The 16,817-nt window shown below is 42.9% G+C and overlaps 1 protein-coding gene across 5 annotated transcripts in view; it reads right to left on the reverse strand.

The window, feature by feature from the left end:
• Nucleotides 1–16,817, reverse strand: part of PEX5L (peroxisomal biogenesis factor 5 like) — a 161,533-nt gene that overhangs the window by 43,944 nt on the left and 100,772 nt on the right. For 4 of the 5 annotated variants that reach the window (XM_033150706.1, XM_033150709.1, XM_033150710.1 and 1 more), the window contains exons 2-3: nucleotides 12,382–12,486; nucleotides 588–699 (exon numbers count right to left, since the gene is read on the reverse strand). In XM_033150706.1, the coding sequence (XP_033006597.1) occupies nucleotides 588–699; nucleotides 12,382–12,486 (217 nt within the window). The remainder of the gene's footprint in view (nucleotides 1–587; nucleotides 700–12,381; nucleotides 12,487–16,817) is intronic. The other variant, XM_033150707.1, reaches the window with a different exon arrangement.

Consider the following 16,817-nt stretch of genomic DNA (forward strand, 5'->3'; position numbering starts at 1 on the left):
GACTACAACTGTTGTAATGCCTGACAACTGTTGGAAGCATAACAGCAGGGATCATTCACTTAGTAAACTAAGGGTTAATTTTGTTGACAGGCAGCAGACCAAGAGAGGTGGTGACAGTGGAGATGTTTCCTAGGAACCAGTCAGAATGGCATGATACTTGCTGAGGTACCACACACTCTGATTGGCTGTGTAGTTCTGAGGGAGTTTTCACCTGTGTGTGTAGCTGTAAGTCTTCCTGCTAGGAACAAGGCCTGAATTAAGAAAGGCAAAACCTCTCTGTTTATTTGGCTTCATATTATCTACAGCTTTTGTTCCATTTACCCAGCAAAATATTATCAGTTTCTTTTTCATTCTGGACTCTGCCTGCAAGTGGCTCTGCTAACAACACCAGTTTGCCCTTCCTTGAATTAAGCCTTCAGTTTTGTGTGTGTGTGTCTGCATCCCTTTCTATTATGATTATGCTGGACACTCATAACTCTCCACTTCATGAGCTTTTGAAGAGTGGTGGAATAGGGGAACAGCTAAATGCCAGACAACATCCAAGGATTGCTTTGAACATGACCAACAGTAGTAGAACTTTCAGTTACCTGCTGTATTTGATGTCACAGGCCTTGCAATGGCTTCTGATTTGGTTTCGCAAAGAAAGTCATCGATGGAGGGGCTCAGGAGGGGTCTGCTTTCTTGTTGCTCATTCACCAGCTAGTGACAGAAAAGCAAAAGGGGATGTGTGTGTTTGTGTGTGAGTCTCTCGAATGGCTGAACTATGCATAATAAGTCTTTCAAAAGCACAAAACAAAATGGATATAGCATTTGGGTGTGAGGCAGCAAATGAAAAAGAGACACCATTAAGCAATATCTACGACACTCAACTTTAGATTTCAGCATTATGTTCAGAAATCGAAAGAAATGTTTTACACAATTTATAATCAAATTAACCCAGATTTTGTGTGGCACTTCAGTAGCTGGCAGATACATTTTTTGGGTTTGTTATTTTCTACCTGGTAATTAGTCAGTGTTGTAACATGCCCTTTCGTCTGAATTGACCTTCCTCCACCAGATGTTGTTGGACCACAACTCAGCTAATATGGCCAATGGGGGGCACCAGCTTAGAGTTGTTTGTCCAACAGCAACATCTGCAAGGCACCAACTTTGGGAATGCTGCTCTAGATTAAGAGAGAAACTTCAGGAAGTCCTCTGACTCAGGCTAGAAATGCAAAAGAAGACATGAGTCACATCAACACCATACATTTAAAACACTTTATGCCATTTTAACAGTTATGGCTCCCCCTGTTTAAAAAAAAAGACAATGGGAACTATAGTTTTTATAGGGTGCTGGGAGTTGTAATTCTGATATGTTTTCTAACAACTCTCAGCATCCGGCATGGTGTGGATGTGACCATGGGGGCAGAGATGTGCTTGTGACTTTCCCCTCATACAATTTAGCTGTACAATTGCCTAAGTAAACAAAAAGCAACCTTCTAATTTGGACTTTGAGATTAGCTAAAGGGCAGCAAAGCACCAGCGGATATAAGGTAGGGTCAAACCTGACTAACTGCTGGGTGGAGAGTAAACCAGGGACTCCTAGCAGCATAACCAAGCAAAGAGTTGGGGATGCAATCCATACGTTGAAGATGGTGTACATGCCTTACATTTAAAGCACATGACTTCCCCAAAAGAATGCTGGGCACTGTAGCTTGTTAAGGATGCTGGGAATTTTAATACTGCGGGGGCAAACTCCTTCTTTGGAGGAAGCAATGCGCTTTAAATGTATAGTGTGAACGCATGTTATGTACTGAGTTGAATAGGATCCAAAATGCAGCAGCCTGATTGGTCCTAAAACAATAGGATTGAGATTGCAGCAGTCTGATTGGTCCGCAGGAGCCACCCAATCCAGCTCCAGGTGGAAGTGAATCTGCAACCTGATTGGCATACAGGAGTATCCTGGAATTAGCCAATCACGTGAGGCCCATTGTGTAAATAGTGTATATAAAGCAAACGTTTTGGGGGAACTGCATTCCTCACTACTATGAGCTGAATAAAGAGCATGAAATTCACACTTGACTCAGAGTATATTTCAACGCAGCTCAGCAGATCTCAGAAACCCCCTTTGAGGGTTTTTCAAGGACTGCTTGACTAGGACACTCCAGTCCTTCAACAGCAATTGCAGACATACGGTGCCACGGATCATAAATCTGGAAGGCACCAGATTGGCAAAGCTTGCTAGAGCCAAATGCCAAACTCATTCTTTGAGTGTGGATCCTTATTGAGGGACAATGGCACCATCCTCACACAAGCAGAAGTGCCACCAGGCTTGGGAAGACCTACAGAGCTGCAAGAGGACCAGTGGGTTTTTTTTTTTTTTTAAGGGGTGGGACTGGAGGTGAGAGCCTCAAAAACAACCCACGGTGGACTGACCAAGCAACTCTGTGTGCCGGTGGGGTGTGGGGGATACAGGAAATTAGGGTGCTGTGGGGAAAGATCCTGCCTGGAATCTCGGACAGTAGCTTTCCACACGGCAACATTTTCTCACAGTCCCCACTTGTCTGTGATAATTGCAATCCTCTATATTTATGTATACAGGCTGTGAATGCCCCGTGAGGATTTGCTGTCGCAGATGGGAAGGAAAAGTGTGCATCAATCTCTCCATCCTGGATGCATGGGTGTCCTGCACACCCATCAGGCTCTGGATTGCACATCAATGTGCTAAACCATCAGCTCCAGTGCATATGTGGGAATTTGGATGAGCACAATGCCCCATGCAAATGGTGGATACATTGCTCACTTCAGGGTCGAGAAATGCTCTGCACATGTAATTGTACTGAAAAAATTGTGGCATTCCTTATGCCCATGAAACTACATGCCCACATCAGACCCCCTGATCTGGCCACAGGGTTTACTGAGAACCCTCAACCTGCTTCCGAGTTTTCATTGATTAACTGTCTTACTTTTCAATCTATTGTTCGACTCATTAAGTGGCTAAAAAATCATTTTGTGGCACTAGGCTGAGGCTATTGAATTAAGATAACTGCTTCATTTCATGAGTGAACATAACCGGATAATATATTATTTTGAAAGGTCATCTTAGAAGAAATTTGTTGTACCATGATATTGTTTGCCACCAGGTGATGGGTATGAGGTCAGCTCCCTGTTGTTGTTTGTAAAGCGTTTTTAAAAATAAACAAATCTGCTGAAGGAGTGACAGCAGTTTCATCCGCAACTTTAACGGAATTCTGCCATTTCAAAAATAAAATAAAGAATTCCAGAGAGACAATGAATAATGCCGTGTTTCGAGGTGGAAAAATAACTGTTTAGCTCTACTGTGGAACTCTATGGGCTGCATAAATCAAGGGTAAGAGAAGGACTGTTTCCAGCCTGAACTTGCTGCAACTCAGTTCTGGCACATCTCAGGTGGTCGCCATTGCCATTATAGGACAACAAGGGAGTTCCGGCACCTCTTTTTCTAGAAAAATAGCACTGGGTAAGAGGAAATGAAAGGTTGGGAAATGGCTTGGGTAAAGACAGTGAAGAGAGTTTCCTGAGGGATACCAGTGCAGAGGGCAATATGGAAGTTGGCTCGAGCAACAATGTCAACACAACCCTGGGCTGTGAACAAATGTAACACAATTAATTGCTCATATCCTGAGCCTTTAACCTGCACTGGTTGGAGGAAGGGGATTAATTGTTCCCAAATGAGTTGCTTGAGGCAGGCCTCCAATCACAAACTAGTTTTGCTGGACCAGTCCATTCAGACCCTGCAATGTGCCTTCAAGCAGGCCAATCTTTGCTTCCTGTGGATGGGAGCTGTGAGGCTGGTCCATCGCAGCAAATGGGGGCACTGCCCTGCTAAGCTCAGCTAGGCCTCCCACCGCCCGCCATCTTACTTACACCCAGCCCACTGGCTGTTGGCTTCCTCCTGCTTCAGTCTCAGTGCTGCCATTTGTGGAACCCAGCAGAGAGGAGAATGGGGGCAAAACTAGCATGAGTTGCCTCTGCCTGTCGTTGACTCTGGCACCATCTACTGCTGGCCTCTCTCCCAGTCCTCTGCCCCACCAGCCTGCCTAAGTGGGCACGGTCTACCAAAGGATGAGAGGGAGAAGGCTGGAGGCTGGGGAAGTGACAGATTTGGCCCGGGTTTTTCAAAATTACCAATCCCTGATCAAAATGTGAAGGATTGTCAGGGTGCTTGTCAACGGCTCCTGGCTAATTGCCCAGGAAATCAGAGAGGCAGAGAAAGAGCAAGCTTTTTTGTTCTTTCAGGAACTTAAAGAAGCCCGAGAAATGCACCTACTCTGAACCGGTGTTGCTCTGAGTAAAGCTCCACCCCCATTCCCTATCAATGAGACTCCTCCTGCTCCTTATGGTGGCTGCTAAGGGCAAACTTCATTTGGGCTCTCTGTCCAGCTATTCACATTGAACGTCTGGTTTTGGAGAAGGTGGGGGCTCTGGTCAACTCTCCAGAGACAGCGGGTCATTTAGCTACTGCACAGGCTGTCTCTGTCCAAAGCTACCTTGTTCCTGCTCTCCATCACCCATTATTTCCCAACTCCTATCTTCTTCTAGAGTGTGCCCTGTCTCATGGGATGTGGGTGGCACTGTGGTCTAAACCTCTGAGCCTCTTGGGCTTGCCGATCAGGAGGTTGGCAGTTCGAATACCCATGATAGGGTGAGCTCCTATTGCTCTGCCCTAGCTCCTGCCAACCTAGCAGTTCGAAAGCACGCCAGTGCAAGTAGATAAATAGGTCCCACTGCGGCAGGAAGGTAAACAGCGTTTTCGTGCGCTCTGGCTTCCGTCACAGTGTTCTGTTGCACCAGAAGTGGTTTAGTCCTGTTGGCCACATGACCCAGAAAGCTGTCTTTGGACAAACGCCAGCTCCCTTGGCCTGAAAGTGAGATGAGCGCTACAACCCCATAGTCGCCTTTGACTGGACTTAACCGTCTAGGGGTCCTTTACCTTTACCTGCCCTGTCTCAAACCATGCTTGTAGATCTATACCCTCTGCCCCTTCCTCCTCTCTGGAAAGCTCCTGGGGAGGCAGTCTCCACCACCCCTCCTCATCTGACAAGGATATGCTTCCATCTTCTGATGCCCCCTCAGAGTGTTTTGGTCCCCTCGGCCTTGCAGGCCAGTGGAACAGATGTCGTTAACTATTCATTCCCATTTTTCTTACAACAGACCAATACAGCTGCATTTTTTTTAGAATTTGTACATAGACTTTACCAGAATACCGTGTGGTCTAGCTAGGCAGCAATGGCAACTATGCTATGGCATGCCCTCCAACACCTTGATTCCCCAAACCGGGATGTACATCTTCCTCTTCGTGTTCCCACACGAGTCATGTGACCCACACAAGGTCACAGAGCCCGTACGGAGTTTCTTGCGAAAGTATCTTGTGTCCTTTTCTAAGCTGAAAATGCCCTGATGTCAAAAACCTTCCATTATCATGAACGCTGATGTCATTATTCTGATTCATTATTAGTAATTAAAGTCATTAGTCACTTAAAAAAACAAAAAAACAAAAACAAAAGCAGCTCAAAGTGGCTTACGACAACAGATAAATAAATAACATATACATTAAAACCGGCATAATAACATGTAAAACATGTTCGGATTTTTTTTTAAAAGGCAGGACTAAAACATCGCACCCACTGATAAAAGGAAAGGCCAGTGGAAAAGATTTTAAAAAACAACAACGAAAAGCCTGGTGCCTAAAGATAAGGTAGGTGAGCCTCCCTCAAGTTGTAAATTCTCAATTAATAAAGAGAATTATTCTCCACCCCTTTATTTTTGTTTATGTTGAATGAATGGATTTGTAGATGGGGATTTATTTATTTAATTGATGAACGGTTCAAGATTCATCGCTTGCAATATGCAGCCTGGGTTAAGCATAAAAGGAAGCAAGGTACAGTGGTAACTTGGTACTCGAATGGCTTGGCTCCCAAACAAATCGGCTCCCAAACGCCGCAAACCCAGAAGTGAGTGTTCCGGTTTGCAAATGTTTTTCAGAAGCTGAATGTCCGGAGGCCTTCCTATTCCCTACACCCTCCTGCCCCAATCTGCTGTACTGGAAATTATTTATTATTTCATAAATTTTATACACTGCTTGACTGTAAAGAAAACCCCGGAGCAGTTCATAAAGAAAACAAAACAATAGAATTATCAGTAAAAGCAGTTAAAAACAACAGTTTAAAATACACATCAACATTCAACATTTCCAGGTAGGCTTGTCTAAAACAAAAATGTTTTTAGCATTCCTTTGATCTCTCAACCTGAGCCTCCTGTTGTTTAAATGGGGTTGTTTTCATGTCCATATTAATTATGGGTGCTTGTATTTTCAAGTTGGCGTAACTGGTTTTTATACTTGTAAACTGCTTAGAAGCCTATTTTGGCATAAAGTGGTATATAAATTGATAAATAATAGCGTCAACTTCAGCACCGGTGCTGGGGGGAACCCACAGCCACTCCTAGCAAGGGATGGAGAAAGAAGACACGAGACACGTTTTCCTCCTCCTCTTATAATACTTGAACCCACAGCCGTCCAACGAAGTCTAATGTTGGAAGATTCAGGAAGTACTGTCTCCTACAGTGCATAGTTAAGGTATGGAATTTGCTACCACAGGATGGATGGTTTTAAAAGGCAACTAGACAGTTTTGTGGAAGATAAGGTTATTAGTCATACTGTCTGTCTGCTCCCTTCAATATTGGTGGCAGTGTGCTAGGAAATGCAATTGAAATTGCTATTAGGGACACTGCTCGTGGGCTTCCTGTGGGCATCTGGTTGGCCTCTGTGAGAACTGGACTAGATGGGCCTTTGCTTTGATCCAGCAGTTCTGCTTTTACATTATTGTTTTTAATCGATACAAATAATGATACACAACCTCATATTAAAATGCAGCTCAGTGTTATTTCTTCCAGTTGAACAAGGGTCACACACACCCACACCCACACATCCACACACTGTGTGTGTGTGTGTGTGTGTTAAACTGAAGTTCTTTGACTCTCATTCTTTGACGCTTACTTATGATAAAAACCAGCTAATAGAAAAATCTGTTTCATTTGGATGAAGGGAAGGCAACTCAACTTATAGGCAGCCAGCCAATTTCTGAGATCTGTTTCTTCAAGGCAATTTTTTTTTAAAAAAATTATTCTCATGGGGATAGTCTGGCAGAAATCATACGCACCCGGCGAAAAATAAGTAAAAGAGGCAATAATAGATTAACTTACAAACTGTCTGATTATCTATTAATTGTTACGGCTTAAGAATTCTTAGAGACAAATAAAGCCTACTGGCTGTGATGGCCTGGGAGTCAGACTCTGATGCTGAACCTGAGGGATCCCAGCCTGCACAGGATTCCCCGCCTCCAGAACCAGCTGAGCCGGGGCCAGGGCTTGAGCCTGAAGGATCCCCACCTGTGCTGGATCCCCAGGTGCAGGCATCAGCAGAGTCTGCTCTGGCTCCTGATGGGAGGGAGGACCCATTGCCTGCAGGTGCTCCACTCCCAACCTCTTCAGAGGAAGCTGAGGCAGCCCCTGGGTCCAGTAACCCACCAGCCTCTCCTGAGCTGCAGAGGCTCAGGACAGAGAGGCGAAGGGAGCTAAGTCCCTACAGGAGGAGTGCTCGCCTCCAGGCCCGGAGGAGAGGCGAGTCTCCGGAGGATCGGGGCCGCCCTAAGCATAGGGCCAGATAAAAGCCAGCCAGACCCAGCCCAAGTTGCGTGAGCAACTTAGTTGCAAGCGTGTGCTCAACCTGCAACCTTGTGCCTGAACCTGCCTTGGACCTCGACCTGCTCCCTGCCTCGCTCCCCGCCGGACTGACCTCCTTTGGACCCCTAGACCCAGAACTGGACTTGGACCTCGCTTCACAGACAAACCCTTGGGGCCAGCACACTGGCAGTTGCCCAGAGATGATTTCCCCCAAGCTATTTTACAATTCTGGTTTGCTTAGGCGTACGAGGGACAAGGATCAAAACGCAGAGCGAGGTCATCTCTACCATTAGGCAGAAGGAAGCAACTGCTTCAAGTAGCTACTTTTAGGTGTCATGAAAGGGCAAATGGTTAATTTTTAATGTAAGATAATTATAGTATTATAGAAGGGTTTGTGAGACTTCCTGCCTCAGGGTACAAGATAGCTTGGCCAGGCTCGAGTACTACTCACCTTGAGGTGGGGTTGTGTGTGTTTGTGTGTGTGTGTGCATTTGCTATTCCACCTGAGGCAGCAAAATGTCTTTGGCCACTGCTAATGGCTGCAGCCCATTGGACTGTAGCACCACATTCCTCTGGAGTATGGACTCTGGAATGCTCCCCTTTAGGAGTCTTGCCTGATGCAGTCTCTGGTGTGCAGGCCTATTTATTGACTCAGATGTCGAGTTCTTATATAACATTTTAGCCTGGCTTTCTGTCGTTCCTGTTGGGTCTTTCAAAACACATTTTACCATGGTTTTAGTCGTTCCTTATTTTAGCTACTCAGAGAGGTTTTACCCGAAGAGTGGGAAAGACCTTCCTTAAATAAATAAATGAAATAACCAACATACATTTGCAAAGAAAATGCAGTTTAAGCAGATCCACGGGGGGCTGCAATACATATTACCGGCTTAAAACACAAGTAGGCCATCCTTTTCCTCAATTCAGACTGAAGCTGGTTTGGAGGAAAATGTATCAAAACACAGGATTCCACAAGAAACAACATGGCAGCTACAGGATAGAAATAGACTTGTTTGTACACCACTTTTTAAGGCAGTGGCGATAGCTTACTGCATACAGAGTTAATGGGAGTGTATATTCAGCCAGGGTTGTAGTAGTTTCCCCTACAACTATTTCTTGTACAAACTATTGTTTATTTTTGTACATTATGCAGCTGCTGTATCATACAGTACAAGTGACACTTTTAAGTATTACATAGTTTCCAAAACAAGGACATTCTTGATAAATTGACAGGTGATATTTCACTCTCCCACCCCTCAACCAAATGGGCATGTCCTACTACAAAATACCTGATATTTATGAGCTGATCTTACTTAGAAAATATGTCGGCATCCATTCTGCAACGGGTGGAAATATATATTTGAAATCCTGTTGTGTACTATGTTCTCAGTGTTAAGATTCTGCCATCCAGGCAGGCAAACCTTTATTGGCCTTATTCTGTGCAGAAATCAAAATAAACGTATGAAAGTACTTGGCAGATGATCCTGCCTTGGGCAGACAGTTGGGACTTCCTAGTCATTCTTACAGTTCTATAATTCCAAGGCTCAATTTACACCAGGGCTGGGTAATCTGTGGCCCTCCAGATTTGGTTGAATGAAAACCCGCATCACTCCATTTGCCATGCTAGCTGAGACAGATGTATGCTGGAGTCTAACAACACCTATAGGGCCACAGGTTCATTCCTGGTTTGTACAATACCTCTGTGGCATGGGAACTGTTGAAAAACAGCTTTCCTGTGAATCGTTTTAGTCTTTTGGATTGTTTGGTTACTTCCCAAGTCAACAACAACAACTTCAAAGGAGGCAAGCTGGCACAGGAAATAGTCACATTATCAAAACAACCCATTGGTTCAATGCTTATACACATCACCAATGTAAAATGGGAGACCAGCCACAGGAAAGCATTATTTGCGTGGGTTCCTTGCTGCAAAAGGAATGTATAAATTGGGTCCAAGTCTTGTAGTTTTCCCTGTGGTATTACATTATACCAGACAAATGTTCTGAACAAAAAGTGCACATGGGAAGGCTAAGGACAAAGGCATCATAAAAACAGCAAGACATTTATATAACAGGTATGCAAGGGAGAAAGGCAACATGACCCTACTGCAAAAGTGGGCACACACAATGTGGAGACAATTGTTGAAAATACTCACTCATCCACTTGATTTTGCCTTCTCTTGGCTTTGTGTAGCCAACTGGTGCGTAACAAGGATGAAGTCAACTGGTACACAGTGGGGGAAAAGTGTACACAGACTAACAGACACAACATTTTACTTTGAAGGAGTGTATCACAAATGATTTATGGCAAACTGTTACATACAACCAATACAAATGGGGCACAAAACACATTATGAATCAGGTGTCTTGACAGGTACGATTCATAAGCTGATTTATGTAAAATCCAAATAGGATGTAAGAAAGGAGAGCATCCTATTCCATCACCCAGTCATGTCCCAGTGTAGAGATGTTTCACAGGATGTTTTTTCTACATGGGTACATCCATGTAAGAAGACTGTTCATGTGTCTCTTGCCACATGTATATATATGTTGGGGGAATCGAAGTGGGCAATGGATTCCCAAGGCATGTACACATAAGAAGCCCAGACTGCCACAATCTTCACACCATTCAGCGTAATCCATGTAGGAAAACTGCCCTGTGTAATGCAATCTAAACACGGGACATTCTGAGTTTCTGTATATATAATGCAGCATTGCAAATCTGTAAGAGCGATCGAGAGAAAGTGATTTTTAGGTATAGGATAATGTTGGCAGTTGTTATGGATCATGAACATACAATCTGGACAACCCAGGGGGGAACTTTGAGCTGACCTTTTGTAATTATCCTAGATTTGTCAAATAAACCATCCAGCATTTAGATAATAGTGGGACTGTGGAAATAAGGAAATGATTTTGGAATTTTAATCCAGATAAAATTTTAAATTATTGATTATCAGGGGCTATCAACCATCCTGCTCACTTGTGGCTAGTATGGTTAAAACTAGGGATCCCCAAACTAAGGCCCGGGGGCCAGATGCTTCCTAAATCCGGCCCGCGGATGGTCTGGGAATCAGTGTGCTTTTACATGAGCAGAATGTGTCCTTTTTTATTTAAAATGCATTTCTGGGTTATTTGTGGGGCATAGGAATTCGTTCATATTTTTTTTCAAAATATAGTCTGGCCCACCACATGATCTGAGGGACAGTGGACCAGCCCACGACTGAAAAAGCTTGCTGACCCCTGCTTAAAATCATTACTTTTATTTTACACATATGCTCCGATCTGGCATTCAACTTAGAATTTATTTAACTTATGCTCCTATGTAATATATAGTAAGATAAATATTACTGGAAGATAACTATCACCGAGCAGGCACGCATATTCTAAATTTAGTTGCCAACTAAATTGACTGAGTACAGCGTGGCTCCATAAGCTCACGTGACAAGCATCACAGCTTAGATCAAAACGGATGGTTATTGCCATTTTATCCAATTCATGTTTAATAGTGTAATTTACACTATTCCTGGTTCGGCTGTAATGCTAAACTATGGTTGAATGTTAGGTACATGAGCTTATGCCCAAACTTTAAATTGCAGTTCATCTTAACTTCGGTTTATTAAAACAACCATGGTTGTTTGAAGCTGGCTTGCATCAGCAATCAGTACGTAGGATTAAACACTGTCTGGGTTCAGATGTAACACTAAACTGCGGTTAGATAAAAAGAGAAGAGGAAGTTTCAGGTCCCTTGCTCGCAGTTGTGCCAAATGAGGAGAGAGCAGAGCTGACAAGCCCAAAGCTCATTCATTATATTGCATCAGAATGATGCCAGAATCTCATATGCTAGACCAAAGGCACACAGTTTCAACAAAACAGGTTTTCATTTGATTGGGTGTGTTGTTTTTTCTCTTTTTTTTAAACAGAAGAACCTATTAAAATTTCTCTACGCTTTTACAGAAGAACCTATTAAAATTTCTCTACACTTTCACAGTAATCATTTCAAACTATGGGTCTGCATATTGACTTTTACTCGATACGTGAGAAGGGATTCAAACTGAAATGAGGGAGGTCCAGTGCTTTACAGGCACTAAAACATATTTTGAAAAATGACACACACCTCTATGGAGAAGATGTTACATAAAGTTTTATCAACATACCTTTTGCTGTGAATGTGCATTTATATATACTCTGTTATGCAAGTATGGACAGCATGAATCACAGTTGACAGTTTCAATTGGTTTTAGACACTCTACTGGTAACTGACATATGTACACTGTTTCTGTAAATCATTTTCCTTAACTCCTCTGTCGTTTTTGGTTTTTATGCCCCAAGCTCTAATACACAAGATCAGGAAACACGAAGTGATTTCTTTCACTCTCTCTTTCTGTATAACATTACGTATTATGCATTTTGGGTTTTCTAAAGGACCAAGCTGAAGTCGATTAGCTAAAGATAAAAATTGCATCAGCTGAAGTACTAACTATTGAAAAATAATGGCTCCCCCCTCAATACGCCCCCAATGTAATTTGGGGTGGAAAGTGGCCATACATAAATATCTCCCCCAACCCCTGTTTTTCAATCTTATGAAACATTTGACTCCAAGAACAGAAATCATTCTCGGCTCATTGTTGGTCTCCATGAAAATCAACATATGTCAGCTTCCTCCTCGGAATCCTACCATTCTGCCCACCTGTGATTTCATAGTAAGGAGGGGCTTTTCCTCGGCAGGCTCCTCCCTCGGTATCTCCTTCATCACCATGGCAACAGCCTTATCTGCCGCCCTAGAGCCTTTCCCCTATAACAGTGAAATCAACAATGACTCGTGTCAGGAGGAAACTTAGCAACCTGTTACAGATATAGAAATATCTTATTATTATGGTTATCATTAGTACTGATCCCCTAAAAACAACACCAGCCCCAAAATTAAACTAAGGTGTCAAGTGGAGAAAAAGCAATTTTCGGTCACTGTAAACAAAACTGTGAATTTTGCAATAAAACAACAAGTGTAAAGTACTTAATAGTGATAACGAATAGATATATGATGCCCAATACTAAACTCTTACTTCATAACAGCCGTTCAAGATCATATCAGCATTAGCCATGGGATCTGTGGTTTTTCCTCAGGTCCCCACAGAAATCCAGTGTACTATGTTGGGTATACTGATATATAGCCCGGTAGTGACGTTCAACTATAATAATTTATTATAATAATATAATATAATAATAATAATTTATTATTTATACCCCGCCCATCTGGCTGGGTTTCCCCAGCCACTCTTGGGATGCCAATTGTACAGTGTTTTGTTCCCCAGAATTAATTGCTGGCCTACCTAGTGCAGGACAGATATCAGACTAAGCTACAAATCAGCAAGCCTCCAGTTAGAATCTCGCTTCAGCCATGAACTTACCCGATAGCCGTAATATGGAAATAACATTATTATTAATTGATTATTAATCAATTGATTATCTGCCCTTCACCCTAAGGTCCCAGGGCCAGTTACCACATTAGAAACAATTTGAAACAACTTATTGTATTATTCATCCTTACAGGTTCTTGTAATGTTCACATTAAGCTCTTTGAACGGTCTAAAAAACCGTATTATTACCAATTGAATGACTGGGCCTTGCATTATTGAAGTTAAAGCCATAGAACTGAGCATCATGCGTGGTATTAATTATAACAGATGTTAAAGCAAGTGGCATAAACACTTTCTCTAGCTTTCATTTGCAAACGACATCAAGCCGACCTCATTCATTGTTGGTAGTTTTGGGGTGAATGCAAACAGTCTGTAACAATGCAGTTACATGCTCATAAAATCCCATCAGGTATCTACTTTACCCCACTGATAGCTGCTGTTCTTAAAAGACAAAACATTAATGTCACGGGAAGTCACCATGTGACGAAAGCTTCAAACAGCCAGGCTATCATGCAATTACTGTAATTATCAAGTGAATTGCACAGGGAGCTGAACGTTCACACTGCGGCAGAAGCTGCCTGTTGCTTCTGAACTTTGAATTCTTATAAAGAAGTGTTAAGTTGTAGTTAACAGTTGATGCAAAAACTAGTGATATCCACACAGAATTTCAAGAAACCTCTTTGAAACAAAATCCTATTTCTTTAAGGAAAATCTTCTCCCTAGAAAATTGAACAGAGTTCTTCTTTCAGTACAAGAGCAAGTCACAGTAGCAACACAAGCCGCCTTAGAAGAAAAAAGTTATTAAAAATAAATAGAATTTTAAAATCAATGTCAGATGCAGAAGAGTGCATTGGTCAAGAGGAGATCCTAAATTCTCAGAAGTAAAAAAAAGCTTGTCGTAACTCCCATTGGTTTTAACATCCCAATGCAAGTGGAGACTGAATCCATTCACACCATGAATGTCAATTGAAAATCAAACAAAGCACTTCTTTCAAAGGATGTATATTTTCTCTTTAAAAGCTCAAGAAGAATATGGTAAATTCAGTGAGATAAACATGGCAGAGTTGACATAATGCCATTCATACACATTCACAGAGAAGCATCTGAGCAATGAAGCATCTCTTTAAAAAGCAGAATTGTCAGTTTTGAGTCAGTTCTGATATAGCATTGGGGGGGGGGGACAACCTTTTTGCGTGTACCTTAAAATTGTGTATCTATAGCACTGAGAACCTGCCAGTTTATAATAATAATAATAATAATAATAATAATAATAATAATAATAATAATAATAATAATAATAATAATAATTATAATAATAATTATAATAATAATTTATTATTTATACCCCGCCCATCTGGCCGGGTCTCCCCAGCCACTCTGGGCGGCCTCCAACAAATACCAAAATACATTACAGAGTCACAAATTAAAAACTTCCCTAAACAGGGCTGCCTTTAGGTGTTTTCTGAATGTCAGGTAGTTGTTTATTCCCTTGACTTCTGATGGGAGGGCGTTCCACAGGGCGGGCGCCACTACCGAGAAGGCCCTCTGCCTGGTTCCCTGTAGTTTTGCTTCTCGCAGTGAGGGAACCGACAGAAGGCCCTCGGCGCTGGATCTCAGTGTCCGGGCTGAATGATGGGGGTGGAGACGCTCCTTCAGGTATACAGGACCGAGGCCGTTTAGGGCTTTAAAGGTCAACACCAACACTTTGAATTGTGCTCGGAAACGTACTGGGAGCCAATGCAGATCTCTCAGGACCGGTGTTATGTGGTCCCGGCGGCCACTCCCAGTCACCAGTCTAGCTGCCGCATTCTGGATTAATTGCAGTTTCCGGGTCACCTTCAAAGGTAGCCCCACGTAGAGCGCATTGCAGTAGTCCAAGCGGGAGATAACCAGAGCATGCACCACTCTGGCAAGACAGTCTGCGGGCAGGTAGGGTCTCAGCCTGCGTACCAGATGGAGCTGGTAGACAGCCGCCCTGTTTAGCATATATTAACCACCACCCCACATCCCCGGATACTTTGACAATATAATTTGGTGTTCTCCTGGAAAAAATATACTTTTCATAGAAGCACATCAGTGCCAAGACTGGCTCCACATCAGCCTGGTCCTCTGGGGAAACTTGAGTAGCCTAATGGACAAAATGGTTTCTTCAAGCACCTCCTACCATGGCTGACTCATCCTTTGCACTAAGGTATATCTCTTCCAGCTCAAGGCATTCTGGGCTATCATCCAAGATTTCAAAGTTGCATTGGATCTTAGGTGATGGCAAATTAAACAGATTGAATAAAAATGGGTTCCTTGGTGTGAACTCTGTTTTGCAGCGTGCCTGATGCATGCAGTCAAATTTTGGATTGACTTGCACTTTGACCTCTCCCCTCTTCTGCTCAGATGGGCTACCTGCACCCCCTTCCACATTTTAAAGCACCTTCTATGTTTGCCTTTCACATTACCAGGAAAAAAAAGAGAACACTTTAAACACAGTTGTTGTTTCTAAATGGCTTCAGGGTTAAGATTGGTGCGGTAACGGAACATGTCAAAACAGCCCTTCTGATCAGAAACCTAAACCGTGTGGATGTGGAAAGGCAGATCACCACACACACTGCTCATTCTAGAGGCGTGGAACAGTTAATGATACATCAGAACTGGACATCAAGATGATTGCATAGCTTTGTGGCTCAGCTGGTGAAAGGATAGAAAGGGTGGGAAGGGCCTCGTGGAGTTAAATATTTGGGGATATTACAACTGCCTTGGTCCCCACCCCCCCACCCCCCATGCAAGGAACCTGGCGGAAAGAATGCAGATGGGAGCCGGTAGTGATGTTCAGAATCAAAGGTTGGAGACCTGGATTAGACAATGTACAGTGGTACCTCGGTCTAAGAACAGACCTGTTAACAAACGATTCAGGAAATGAACTCCGCAAAACCGGAAGTAGGTGTTCTGGCTAGTGAACTTTGGCCCGGAAGATGAACGGAAGCTGAATGGTGGAAGGGCACCGGCGGCGGGAGGCCTCATTAGGGAAAGCGCGCCTCGGTTTAAGAATGCTTTTGGTGTAAGAACGGGCTTCCAGAATGAATTAAGTTCATAAACAGAGGTACCACTGTATTGGGAAAGCATGGTGGAAAAACAACTCTCCTTTGTGTGTGTGTGTGTGGGGGGGGTAATATGTGGGTTCATATACTGTATTTGTACTGTGCTATAATAATTGACTGTAGTTTTTTAATACATAAAACCTGCATAACCAGATTTCAGATGAGCAAAGTTTAGACTTTATTTTCCAGTATTTCATCTTTTCAGTTGGCTTTTTTCTATCCAAGGGAAACAGTTATTTATTACTGGAGAAGAGGAACCAAACTTAATTGAGGGCTTAAAAAAATGATATTGGGGCCTGTTGTATTTAAAACTTCATTGTTGGTATCTACCTATCAGGTTATGATGCAGGACTCTTTCACTCCACGGAGAGCAAAATAAGACATGTTATTTCTCATATCTGTTGCACCCATAGAGATGTGATTTCTGGAAACATCTACGACCAAAGCAAAATTTCAGCATATTCATTCAGTGCTTGTGTGGTTACCCTACAGTACATGCTCATACCAAATATCGGGCAATGTAATAAGCATGCTGGTTCCTTTAGACTCCACTGATATCCGAAGAACCGGAAAGAAAATGCATTATAGTGGTGTTTTTAATCTGATGAGAAGCACATTCT

Source organism: Lacerta agilis, chromosome 5 (genome assembly GCF_009819535.1).
Source record: "Lacerta agilis isolate rLacAgi1 chromosome 5, rLacAgi1.pri, whole genome shotgun sequence".
NCBI lineage: Eukaryota > Metazoa > Chordata > Lepidosauria > Squamata > Lacertidae > Lacerta > Lacerta agilis.